This window comes from Pseudorca crassidens, chromosome 5 (genome assembly GCF_039906515.1).
Source record: "Pseudorca crassidens isolate mPseCra1 chromosome 5, mPseCra1.hap1, whole genome shotgun sequence".
NCBI classification, from domain to species: Eukaryota; Metazoa; Chordata; class Mammalia; order Artiodactyla; family Delphinidae; genus Pseudorca; species Pseudorca crassidens.
In genome coordinates, this window is record NC_090300.1 from 67,823,573 (window position 1) to 67,837,792 (window position 14,220).

General features: G+C 36.7%; 1 protein-coding gene across 1 annotated transcript in view; it reads left to right on the forward strand.

The window, feature by feature from the left end:
* MAP3K13 (mitogen-activated protein kinase kinase kinase 13) overlaps positions 1–14,220 on the forward strand; it is a 102,244-nt gene that overhangs the window by 47,149 nt on the left and 40,875 nt on the right. Inside the window, exon 3 of the mRNA XM_067738321.1 lies at positions 11,621–11,804. Within this exon, the coding sequence (XP_067594422.1) occupies positions 11,621–11,804 (184 nt within the window). The remainder of the gene's footprint in view (positions 1–11,620; positions 11,805–14,220) is intronic.

The window sequence follows — 14,220 nt, forward strand, 5'->3', positions numbered from 1 at the left end:
TCTCCTGACAATAACCACCATTAGTGTTTTGGGTATATGTTAGTCTATACATGTGTGTATGTGTGCTTAAAAAAGTCACGCTGTTCTGTAACACTTTTTTACTTCATACTGTGAACATTTCCTGTATCATGAAATATACTTTTTCAGCATCATTCTTAATCGCTGCATAATATTAAATTGTGTTAACATACACAGTTTAAGTAATTATAATTAAGTAATCCTGTTTTTTTCCTTGTAATGAGAACTCTTAGGGTTTACTGTCTTAACAACTTTCATGCATTAACATAAACAGTGTTCATTATATTTATCAAGTTGTACACCACATCCCTAGTACTTACTTATCTTATAACTGGAAGTTTGTACCTTCTGACTGCCTTCATCCAATTCCCCCTCCCCTACTCGCCACCTCTGGTAACCACAAATCTGATCTCTTTCTTTGTGAGTTTGTTTTTGAAGTATAATTGACCTACAACACTATATTAGTTCCTGGTACACAACATAGTGATTTGACATTTCTGTACATTTCAAAATCATCACCATGATTAGTTACTGTCTGTCACCATACAAAGATGTTACATAATTATTGACTATATTCCCCACACTGTACATTTCATACCCTTGACTCATTTATTTTGTACTAAAAGTTTGTACCTCTTAATCTCCCTCACCTACTTCTCCCCTCCCCCCTCCCTCCTTCCCTCTGACAACCACCTGTCTGTTCTCTGTATCTATGACTGTTTCTGTTTTATTGTGTTTGTTCATTTGTTTTGTTTTTTAGATTACACATTTAAGTGAAATCATATAGTATTTGTCTTTCTCCATCTGACTTATTTCACTTAGCTTAGTGTCCTCTAGGTCTGTCCATGCTGTCACAAATGGCAAGATTTCATTCTTTTTTATGGCTGAGTAATATTCCATTGTGTGTGTGTGTGTGTGTGTGTGTGTGTACACCACACCTTTTTTGTCCATTCATCTACCGATGGGTACTTAGATTGCTTCCATATCTTGGCTATTGTAAATAATGCTGCAGTTAATGTAAGTGTGCAGATATCTTTTCTAAAGAGTGGGGTTTTTTTTGGTTTTTTTAAATTTTTTATTTTTTATACAATTTTTAAAGATTGCTTTCCATTTACAGTTATTAGAGAATTTTGGTCATATTCCCCATGTTGTACATTACATCCTTGAGCCTATCTTACACTGAGTAGTTTGTACCTCCCATTCTCCCACCCCTCCCTCCCTCCCCACTGGTAACCACTGGTTTGTTCTCTATATCTGTGAGTCTGCTTTTTTGTTACATTCACTAGTTTGTTATATTTTTTAGATTCCACATATAAGTGATATTCTACAGTATTTGTCTTTCTCTAACTTATTTTACTAGCATAATGCCCTCCATATCCATCCATTTGCCGCAAATGGCAAAATTTCGTTCTTTTTTATGGCTGAGTAGTATTCCATTGTGTGTGTGTGTGTGTGTGTGTGTGTGTGTGTGTCTGTGTGTGTGTCTATGTGTGTGTCTGTGTGTGTGTCTGTGTGTCTGTGTATCCAATCTTGTCCACTCATCTGTTGATGGACACTTAGGTTGTTTCCATATCTTGGCAATTGTAAATAATGCTGCTATGAACATTGGGGTACATGTATCTTTTCAAATTAGTGTTTTTGGTTTTTTCTGATATATACACAGGAGTGGAATTGCTGAGTCATATGGTAGTTCTATTTTTAGTTTTTTGAGACACCTCCATACTGTTTTCCACAGTGGCTGCACCAGTTTACATTCCCACTAACAGTGAACAAGGGTTCCCTTTTTTCACATCCTCACCGACACTTGTTGTGTTCTTTTTGATGATAGCCATTCCTTCTGACAGGTGTGAGGTGATATCTCATTGTGGCTTTGATTTTCATTTCCCTGATGATTACTGATGTTGAGCATCTTTTCGTATGCCTGTTGGCCATTTTCTTTTCCTCTTTGGAAAAATGTCTGTTTAGTTCTTCTCCCCATTTTTTAATCTGGTTTGTTTTTTTGATGTTGTGTTGTATGAGCTCTTTATATATGTTGGATATTAATCCCTTATCAGCCATATCATTTGCAAATATTTTCTCCCATTCAGTGGGTTATCTTTTTGTCTTGTCAGTGATTTCCTTTGCTGTGTGAAATCTTTTAAGTTTAATTAGGTCCCACTTGTTTATTTTTGTTTTCATTTCCTTTCCTTTAGGAGACAGATCCAAAAAAAATATTGCTGCAGTTTATGTCAAAGAGTGTTCTGCATATTTTCCTCTAGGAGTTTCATAGTATCTGGTCTTACATTTAGGTCTCTAAAGAGTGTTTTTGTTTTCTTTAGATAAATACCCAGGAGTGGAGTTGCTGAGTCATGTGGTAGTCCTATATATAGGTCTATTTTTAGTTTTTTGTGGTATCTCCATACTGTTTTCCATAGCGGCTGCACCAATTTGGGTTCCCATCACCAGTACCCAAGGGTTCCTGTTTACCTACATCCTGGCCAACACTTGTTATTTGTTGTTTTTTTGATAATAGCCATTCTAGCAGGTGTGAAGTGATATCTCACTGTGGTTTTCATTTGCATTTTCCTAATAATTAGTGATATGGAACATCTTTTCATGTACCTGAGAGCCATTTGTATGTCTTCTTTAGATAAACGTCTGTTCAGATCCTCTATCCATTTTTTTTTTTTTTTTTTTTTTTTTTTTTGCTGTATGCAGGCCTCTCACTGTTGTGGCCTCTCCCATTGCAGAGCACAGGCTCCAGACATGCAGGCTCAGTGGCCATGGCTCATGGGCGCAGCCGCTCTGCGGCATGTGGGATCTTCCCGGACTGGGGCACGAACCCATGTCCCCTGCATCGGCAGGCGGACTGTCAACCACTGCGCCACCAGGGAAGCCCTACCCATTTTTTAATCAGGTTGTTTGTTTGATGTTGAGCTATATGAGTTATTTGTATATTTTGGATATTAACCCCTTATCAGATATAGCATTTATAAATATCATCTCCCATTCAGTAAGCTGCCTTTTCATTTCATTGATAGTTTCCTTCACTGTGCAAAAGCTTTTTAGTTTGATGTAGTCCCATTTGTTTATTTTTGCTTTTGTTGCCCTTGCCTGAGGAGACATATCCAAAAAATATTGCTAAGACTGATGTCAAAGACCATACTGCCTATTTTTTCTTCCAGAAGTTTTATGGTTTCAGGTCTTACATTTAAGACTTTAATCCATTTTGAATTTATTTTTGTATATGGTGTAGTCCAGTTTGATTCTTTTGCATGTAGCTGTCCAGTTTTCCCAACACCATTTATTGAAGAGGCTGTCTTTTCCCCATTGTATATTCTTGCCTTCTTTGTCATAGATTAATTGCCCATGTAATTATGGTTTCATTTCTGGGCTCTCTATTCTGTTCCATTGATCTATGTGCCAGAACCATACTGCTTTGATTACTGTAGCTTTGCAGTATAGTTTGAAATCAGGGAGCATGATACCTCCAGCTTTGTTCTTCTTTCTCAAGATAGTTTTGGCTATTTGGGGTATTTTGTGTTTCCATACAAATTTTAGAATTATTTGTTCTACTTTTATGAAGAATGCCATGGGTATTTTGACAGGGATTGCATTGAATTCCTAGATTGCCTTGGGTAGTATGGTCATTTTAACAATATTAATTCTTCCAGTCCATGAACATGGTATATCTTTCCATCTGTTTGTGTTGTCCTCAATTTCTTTCATCAGTGTCTTATAGTTTTCAGAGTACAGGTCCTTTACCTCCTTAGATTTATTCCTACTATTTTATTCATTTTGACGCAATTGTAAGTGGGATTATTTTCTTAATTTCCTTTTCTGATTGTTAGTTGTTAGTGTATAGAAATTAACATATTTCTGTATATTAATTTTGTATCCTGCAACTTTACCAAATTCATTGATAACTTCTAGTGCAATCTTCTATTGCTTAACAATTTGTTTACTATTTTCAGTGATTATAAGCCACACTGCAGTGAACATGTCCATTCCTTAATTTTCGCACATATCTTGATTACTCCTTAGGATAAATTATTAAAAGAGGAATGCTGGGTTCAAAGGATTTTTTGCTTTAAAGCGTTTGATACATATCTTTGCAGCCTTATGTAAATGATCAGTTGTTATGAGTTCTTTCATCAAGAAATTTTATAAAGGAATAATATGGACCAGAAATGATATTCTGTTTTATTTATTTTATAACTGAATATTGGATTCTGTAGCCCTCCCTTAAAAATGTATTCATATATTTTAGTCAAGACTGTTGACAGCTTTTCCACAACTACCAGGTGACATTAGTTGCTATTAGCCACTTTTTCCATGCATTCAATTTTTTCTATTTCTGAAATACTTTTTCTTTTTTTGATATTTTATTTTAAGGTATTATTTTATTTTATTTTTTAACACAATTTTTACACTCCATTTACAGTTATTACAAAATGTTAGCTATCTTCCCCGTGTTGTACAATACATCCTTGTGGCCTGTCTTACAGCCAGTAGTTTCTACCTCCCACTCCCCCACCCCTATATTGCCCCTTCCCCCTCTCCCCACTAGTAACCACTAGTTTATTCTTATCTGTGAGTCTGCTTCTCTTTTTTTAATATTCACTAGTTTGTTGTATTTTTTAGATTCCACATATAAGTGACATCATACAGTATTTGTCTTTCTCTGTCTGACTTCTTTCACTTAGCATAATGCCCTCCAAGTCCATCCATGTTGCTGCAGATGGCAAAATTTCATTCTCTTTTATGGCTGAGTAGTATTCCAGTGTGTGTGTGTGTGTGTGTGTTTGTGTGTGTGTGTGTGTGTGTGTGTAGATATATATATACCACATTGTCTTTCTCCACTCATCTATTGATGTGAAATACTTTCTTTTAGAAATGCAAATCAGAACTACAATGAGGTACCACCTCACACCATTCAGAATGGCTATCATCAAAAAGTCTACCAATAACAAATGCTGGGGAGGGTGTGGAGAAAAGGGAACCCTCCTGCACTGTTGGTGGGAATGTAAGTTGGTGCAACCACTGTGGAAAACAGTATGGAGGTTCCTCAAAAAACTAAAAATAGAATTACCATATGACCCAGCAATCCTACTCCTGGGTATATATGCAGACAAAACTATAATTCAAAAAGATACATGCACCCCTATGTTCATAGCGGTACTATTCACAGTAGCCAAGACATGGAAACAACCTAAGTGTCCACTAACAGAAGAATGGATAAAGAAGATGTGGTACATATATAATGGAATACTACTCAGCCATAAAACAGAATGAAATAATGCCATTTGCAGCAACATGGATGCAACTAGAAATTATCATAGTAAGTGAAGTAAGTCAAAAAGAGAAAGACAGGGGCTTCCCTGGTGGTACAGTGGTTGAGAGTCCGCCTGCCAATGCAGAGGTTGCAGGTTCGTGCCCCGGTCCGGGATGATCCCACATGCCGCTGAGCGGCTGGGCCCGTGAGCCATGGCCGCTGGGCCTGCGTGTCCGGAGCCTGTGCTCCGCAACGGAGGAGACCGCAGCAGTGAGAGGCCCGTGTGCCGCAAAAAAAAAAAAAAAAGGTAAAAAAGAGAAAGACAAATACCATATGATATCACCTTTATGTGGAACCTAAACTATGGCACAGATGAACCTATTTACGAGACAAAAACAGACTCACAGACATAGAGAACAGACTTGTGGTTGCCAAGGGGGAGGGGGTATGGGGGAGGGATGGACTAGGAGTTAGGGGTTAGTAGATGCAAACTATGACATATAGAATGGATAAACAACACCGTCCTACTATATAGCACAGGGAATTATATTCAATATCCTGGGATAAACCATAATGGAAAAGAATATGAAAAAGATTGTATATATATATATATGTATAACTGAATCACTTTGCTGTACAGCAGAAATCAACAAAACATTGTAAATCAGCTATACTTCAATTTTTTTTTAATTGACTCTGAAATACTTTCTCTTAAACCAATACCAGACTCCCCATCTATACCCCTTCTCCATAAGTATATTGGGATTTTCCTGTAAATCTGTCTATTCCAGGTATACTTTCCAGGATTTGTCAACCACAGCATTCTTTCTCAATCCCTAGGTTTTGTCTGTCTGTTTTCTCTCCGTACCCTGCACATTCTATCCTCTTTTTCTCTCTATGATCTTAAGGTTTCAGGGAAATTAAAGAGTTGTTCCTTGTCACACAGCGGTTGGGGACTCCTATGTTAAACAGTTTTATTATTTTAAAAATTGGGAATAAAGACAAATCCAAAGAGGAAAATAAAAATCACTTGTCATCCCATAACCACCCACCCTTAATTTATTATTTTTTAGAAGTTCCTTCTTCTCTGCTTAGACACAAAACTTACTAATATCTGCTTATGTGATAAACTCATTTGGTTTTGGGGGTCTTAACTTGTCCAGTCTAATAATTATTTTGGTGGCAATTTGGAGGTCTCAGGATCCAAACGCAGCATTGAGGTTCAGACTCATAAAGAAGACTAACAGACACATCCTATGTCTGTTAAAAGAAGCCTTTAAAATTCTTTATTGTTCTGTAACCTTGTATTTAATCTGTGTTCCGATTGATTATGTGACCTTCAGAAAGGCTTATTTCAGGAGCAAGTAAGACACATCCTTGGTCAGTTTAAGCTTACAAGGGTACGGCAGCTGCCCAGCTCTTCAGCAAATGCAGGATATCCTACCGTGAGCAGGTGTTGCTGTGGGCTGTAGAAGAGATTCACTAGCCTGAAACTAAGTGTCGTTTTTTTCTTGTCAGCTCTGGGATCATGGAGCTAATCTTTAATCCTGGATTACAGTCAACCAAAGGATAGTACATATAACAGATGTGTCCCTGCATTTGGTATTATGAGGAAATTTCACTTGATTAAATTTTTTTTAATGATATCTTCATCTCCCATTTAGTATGTTGGTAGTGAAGCATAAGGTAATATGTGAAATCTTTTATTGCCAAATAGTTCCCAGTCTCAAAGCAAGTATTGTCATAGACTTGTCTGAATAAACAAAGGAGAACTTATGTGTTAAAGTGAGTGGGCATGTGGCTTTTTCTCAGTCCTAGGGATCATGGTGGATATTGGAATTAAGATAGTAGTCATAGTGATGAATCAGAGAGAAGATAAAAGCTGGGGAAGAGTACCAATGGGACAGCTGTAAAAGCAGCAGAAAGTCTGGGACTAACCCTGGAGGGAGCACAGCCAGTTTCCATCATTATAAGGTTTGTTATCTTGTTCCTCAGTGATCTAGGCCCCCAATTTGTATAGCCTTGTTGCTAACGTTCTTTTTGCTGCCATTTTCTTGTTCCTTGACTCCCTACTAGATATCGATCAGGATATTGGAACTGGACAGAGAGGACTAAATCACATGAATCAATTTTATTTCTGGTAGTCAGTTCTAGTAAAAAAAATTGATGGAAAGGTGGTTGAAGTATTACTTTACACTCTGTGTTCTTGAATTACCAATGCCGGCCCCTTTATTTTTCCATGGACAATTAAGATTTGGTTGAACATAGATGAATTAACACAGGCGTGAGCTACTGTTGGTCAAGGAAATTTTTGTTATTTATTATAATATCAACCTTTGGTATTTGAGTGCCAAATATATTTATCATTTGTATTTTATTTTATTTATATTTTTATTATTATTATTATTTTGAGGTACACGGGCCTCTCACTGTTGTGGCCTTTCCCATTGCAGAGCACAGGCTCCGGATGCACAGGCTCAGCGGCCATGGCTCACGGGCTTAGTTGCTCCGCGGCATGTGGGATCTTCCCGGACTGGGGCACGAACCCGCGTCCCCTGCATCGGCAGGCGGACTCTCAACCGCTGAGCCACCAGGGAAGCCCTATTTTATTTATTTTTTAATTGAAGTATAGTTGATTTACAATATTATATTAATTTCAGGTGTACAACATAGTGATTTAATATTTTTATAGATTATACTCCATTTAAAGTTATTATAGGGACTTCCCTGGCGGTCCAGTGGTTAAGACTTCACCCTCCAATGCAGGGGGTGCGGGTTCAATCCCTGGTCGGAGAACTAAGATCCCACATGCCTCGTGGCCAAAAAAACAAAACATAAAACAGAAGCAATATTGTAACAAATTCCATAAAGACTTTAAAAATGGTCCACATCAAAAAAAAAATCTTTAAAAAAAAGAAGAATAAAAAAATGTTATTATATAATATTGGCTACATTCCTTGTGCCATACAATATATCCTGGTAGCTTATTTATTTTATACATAGTAGTTTGTGCCTCTTAATCCCCTACCCCTATCTTGTCCCTCCCTCCTATCATTTGTATTTTAATACTTCATTTATTTCTCATTTTATAAAAATACTAAATAATAGGAATTATTTATAAAATATATAGTAAATTACAATATAAACATTATAAAATTATGTAAAGGGATTCCCTGGTGGTGCAGTGGTTGAGAGTTTGCCTGCCGAAGCAGGGGACGCGGGTTTGTGCCCTGGTCGGGGAGGATCCCACATGCCTTGGAGTGACTGGGCCCGTGAGCCATGGCCACTGAGCCTGCACGTCCGGAGCCTGTGCTCCGCAACGGGAGAGGCCACAACAGTGAGAGGCCCGCGTACCGGAAAAAAAAAAAAAAAAAAGTAAAAAGAAAGGATTATTTAACAAATTGTTTTTTGAATCACTAAATAACACTATGAAAAAAATTAATTTGCATCAGTTCTCATACCATACAACAAAATAAACTTCAGATGTAAAGGTTAAACTTTTTAAAAATCAACTATAGATCACTCTTAGAAGATAGATTAGGCAGTAGAAGAAACTGCAAAGCAGATGACAAGCAGCTATAAAAATATTTTGTTCAAAACATAATAAAATTAAAAGAAAAATGCTTTTGTAAAAAGCCTCTTCGTATGTATCAAAGAAATAGAAAGCTCCTTTGAGCTTATGAGAACTGCAAGACCCTAATAAATAAATGGACAAGGGATAAATTTGATAATTCATACAAAGAAGATGTATTAAACAAATGTTGAGAAAATATCCTATATCACTGGCAATTAAAATAGTGCGAACTTATAAAACACTATTTTATACCTAACTAAATTAGCACCAAAAAATAATCGGCAACATACATTGCTGGCAAAGTTGTAGTAAAAGAGACTTGCTCATACTTTGCTACTGTCAGCAAAAACTAGAAAAATCCTTTTGGATAGCAACTTGGAATGTATACCAAGAACCAGGAAACTATACTCTTTAATCTCAGGATTGAACGTGAGGAAGTAATATAAAGAAAGAAAAAAGTATCAAATTTAACTTAGCAAACAAAAAAGTGGAAACAAGTACAAAAAAAGGTAAGAGGGTACAGTAAGTAACTATTAAGCTTATAATAAAAACTGTAAGTACATGGGGAATACATAATATATGAAAAAAGTAGAAAAAATTATACATCACATACAACTCTGACATAGCTGTATACATATAAACAAAGACTAAAAGAAGATGAAAACAATATGTGCTGGGATTTCAGATAAAATATGTGCTTTTCTGCTTTTTCTAGTATTTTCTAATGTTTTCTAGTACTTAACAGTAAATAAAGATTGCATAAATAGGAAAAAAGACAGCGAAAGACTGTCTAATTTTAGTAATTATGTATTAAAAATTAGGGTAACTTGGGCTTTTATAGAGTTATTTGGAGAAATATTGCCCAGTTATGTTCTTGCTCAGAATCCAGTGTTAGTACTTTATTCAGCCCCCAGAATGGTCAAAATGACACTGTGTTTAGTTCTTCACTAGACCCCTAATGAATAAAACTAAGTGTGCCATCAATACCTGTGTCCTATGGGTGCCACATGAAAAGCCTATAGGGATGAAAGTCATTAGACGCTGTAAAGATACTAAAAGCAGTCGTCTGTAACTTATTGTTTCCACCCAAACTTGTTTCTTTGGTGATTTCATATTTGTGAGCTATTTGTATTGTAGAGAGATTGTTTTTGTATAGCATCTATTCAATTTCAGTAGAGCAGAAACCTTTAATACTGCTCATACCAGAAGAATGGGACAAGTGCCGATGCTTTTAATCACCCTCACTATAATTTTTTCTGCTCTATGTATTTATATTTTAAAGGTCATGTTTTAACCTTTGTAATGAGAAACCACATTTTATTAAGCATCTACAGAATTTCTTTTCTGTTAGAGAAAATTAGAAAAGAGGGAAATGTAGTTCCCTTCTACTCTTTCTGCGCTTGCTTCATTGATGTAGTAGTGAGTTGATTTGCTTTCAAGACCAGAATATCTTCAAAGCTGATTCAACACTACTTTGTTCAGTGTTCTGCAAACAGTGGCCTTTAAGCGATTGGTGATCTGACAAGAATCTCTCATAACCTTTAGCATTGTCATCATCTTCTCCTCACTCTGTGGGGCTCTTAGCTCTTTGATGTTCATTTCTGACCAGTGCAGTGATAATGCACTGGCAAAAAGGATAATCAATGGATTATAGTCGTCTTTTTAAGTTGCATGAGATTAAAGCACATATTGATTGAATTTTTGATCTATTTTAAATAGCATTTTATTCATTTTAAATGTAATATAGGCTGAAACTAACACAATATTGTAAATCAACTATACTTCAATTAAAAATAAAAGTACTATAGGCTTATGGTTTAAAATTTTTAATACAGAAAAGGATAAACAACATAACATGAATCATCAATAATGCCACCACTTAGAAATGACCCCTGTTATATTTTTGGTGCAGAAAGAAATTAAACTTTAAGAAAAACAGAAACTTGAAAATACTGCATCTATATGAGTAAATATATTATGACTAATGACCCTCTCTCTCAAATACTTCATGAGAGATAATGTGGTATAGTAGAGAAAACACTGTCCCTGAATTCAAGCCAGTTCTGGAGTCCTGGGCCCTGTTTTGCCACTTACCAATTATGTGACCTTGATTAAGTTACTTAAGGCATGGTTACCCTATGGCTTAGTTTTCTCATTTTTAAATAACCGTAATAAGGCCAGACTTATAGGATTGTTGTAAGAATTAAACACATGACAGATCTAAAGCATTATGCTAGTGTCTGGCGTATAGTAAGTGCTAAATAAAAGGTATATACTAATTTAACTATTATACATCATTAGATCTTTAGGAGAGTATCACTGAAAATTCATTCAGCAAGTATTAATTGAGAACCTGCACTAGAAATTCAAAGAGGAATAAAGCAACACATAATGGGTGATGGGGTAGGGATGGTGATGTAGAGACAGATAGGTGAATTGACTGAACATGCAAGCTTCAAGTGAGGAGGTGGGGCTGTGGGAGTGTCAGGATGTGTTTTGTTCAGAGGTGATTATATTGGAGATCTCTGATCTGCTGAATTTCACTGGTTAAAAATTGATACAAACTAATACATGTGAATATCTTATCTATGGTATCAAGACCCATAGAAAGGTTATATCTTTTGGAGAGTTACCGGGTGAGAGACAAAGGATAGAGGTCATTTTGGGTGATGGTGAAGTTGGTCCCTTCAGAGTGGCCTTGTAGAATGGCCCCTGAGCATTCTACAAGGGGCCATTGAGATCTCTTTAAGCTTGTTTCTCACTTGTGTGCCTAGATACTTGGGAAGTGCCATTTGAGGAGATCTCAGAGCTGCAGTGGCTGGGTAGTGGAGCCCAGGGAGCTGTCTTCTTGGGCAAGTTCCGAGCGGAGGAGGTGGCCATCAAGAAAGTGAGAGAGCAGAATGAGACGGATATCAAGCATTTGAGGAAGTTGAAGCATCCTAACATCATCGCTTTCAAGTAGGTCAAGGCTTTTTTTTTTTTTTTTAAAGAAATAGAGAGATTTTCTTTCCCCCAGTATATACATTTAAGTTCCTGCTTTGAAAGACATGTTAAGAACACTCTACAGACTTAGCACTGTGCTAGGTGCTTTGGGAGGGTACCAAAGAACTATTATATTAGAATCATGTCTTTAAGGATTTTATAGTCTAATAGTTCTTTTTGCCAGAGCACACACTTCTTGGAAGGGATGTATGTGGGACAGAGGGAGAAGGTAGATTCCTGCCAAGCAGTCAGATCTGCTGAATCAATGTCATTATCAGTAGGACAACAGAGGCTACTTCAAGATAACCTGAACATCCTAAAATTCAGTTAAGAAAACAAAGCTAACATGTGAAGTGATCAGAGAACAATTAGTTCCTTGTAAATAGAGATGTATTTTCTTACTAGTTTCTATTAGTGTCCGTTCTTAAATATTAACTTGTAATAACAGGTACCTTCAGAGTATTTCTCCCTGCCTCAAGTTTTGCCAGATCCATTTTCAAGGAATGCCAAACACTCAGCTTTCTAAATCTAATAATAGTAGAATTAGTGATGATAGTAAGTTAAATGCTATATTTATTTCACAAAGTGGTTGTTTTCAAGAGTATGTGAATATATCTTTCTAGTTTAGTCCCTTATTTTCATAATATTGACAGGGATCCCTAGCAAAATAGAAAGATTCAGAGGTAAATTTGTAGAAGGCACCAAACTTGGCAGTGCTGAGCTCTGAATATGTATAATCTCTTCTCCCTGTACTCTTCCCTTGAGTTCCTTCTCTTCCCAGCCTTGAAATTTTGCCCTAGGCTTGAACAAATGAATAATGAGTGGCTTAAGAGGAAGAAAGGTGAAGAACAGGAAAGAAAGCCTTTAGGAAGGAAGAGAGATTAGAAATTAGAGCTTCTTGGTATATTTTTATATTATATATATTTCAATTCTGGAAAATAGTATGACCAATAAGCCTATAGCTAAAAGTAGAATAACTTACAAATTCCCCTTTCCTAACCTAGGAGGGACTTCCTCCAGCCCCCAAGAGGAATCCTTTCCTCAATAAAACTCTCATTATAAAGCTAAACATGTCATGCAATAATTTCTAATTGGAAATATATCCCCAAAGTAAGGAATAGAAATCATGGGTACAAGTTTTGTAGAATGGGTTTAAATGTGTATTGAGGTTGAGTTTTGATTCCCAAAGAAGACCCCTTACTTTGGAAAGGGAAAGAAGTGTGAAAAGAAGAGAAGCATTCAACTGGGATACTAAATGAAGTCCTTGGATTCATTTCCTTGTGGAAGGAACATCCCTGGAGAGGACATGGGAGAGAATTTCAGTTGCTGTAGTGATTCTATTATTGGTTGCCTTAGGAGGGCCAGGAGGATGTGAAACTAAAACAAAATGCTATCGAGACCAATTATAATCCTTCCCAAGATGATAAGTTTCTCAAGACAATAGGAGGATTATTTTTAAGCAGACAAGTCTGTCAGAGGCTCACTTTCATTCATTTTACTTCACTGAGAGGATCATCATTGCAGTGCGGTTACCCTCATAAATGGAAGGAAGAGCCTTTTATTTAACTAAACTTTAAGCTTAAATCACTGGTATGCTAGGTTTGAGACACTGAATGTTCTATAGATGAGCATGGCTTTTTGGCCTCCCAAAGTGAACTAGGCTATGAGTCTCAGGTAAGAGGGCTTTCTAGCAAGAGGTCGTGGGTTACTGAAGGTAGAAATGTGTCCTCAGAGGATGAGTGCGAGAAGCTTGATTTTTCCTTCCTTTCTTTTGTTTCTTCCTTTTTCCTCTGAGTCTTTTCCCCGCTTTACCCTCTGACCCTCCTACCTGCATATAGAGTTTTCAGCATTATGGATAAGTATTGCTCTGTTGGTGTCCAACTCTTTAGGCTGAAGATGCTTGAATTGTCTTTACCTCTACATGGAAAACAATAGTGAGACTGTGTCCCTGGCCCATTACACCATGCTCTTGAGGCATTGTGCAGTGTTATGTTTGCAGCCATCTGTGCCATGTGTTGCTTAGCCAATGAATCATTCAGAACCGTCTGGAAGATATGAAGGCATGATTAGATTTTAGTACATCTCTCTGGATACTGATTTCTGTGCTTTCAGCTTCTTTTGAAGTTAGTAAGAACCATGTACAGAAGGGAAGTGCAAGAAAGGAATACTATATTCTCTTTTTCTTCCAATTTTTAAGCAATCTTTTAAGAAAACCCAACCTGCCTGTTCCTAATGGAATTGAGTGCCAAAGGGAAGAAAAGGTAGCAATTAGAAGTGATTATAGAGCTGTTATTTATAGCTACTAAGAAGTCTTGTCATAGTACAGGGCTGATGGAATGATTGCTTCTCATTTGTCAGTCAAGAAAGACGAAAAGTGTATAACATATCGCTG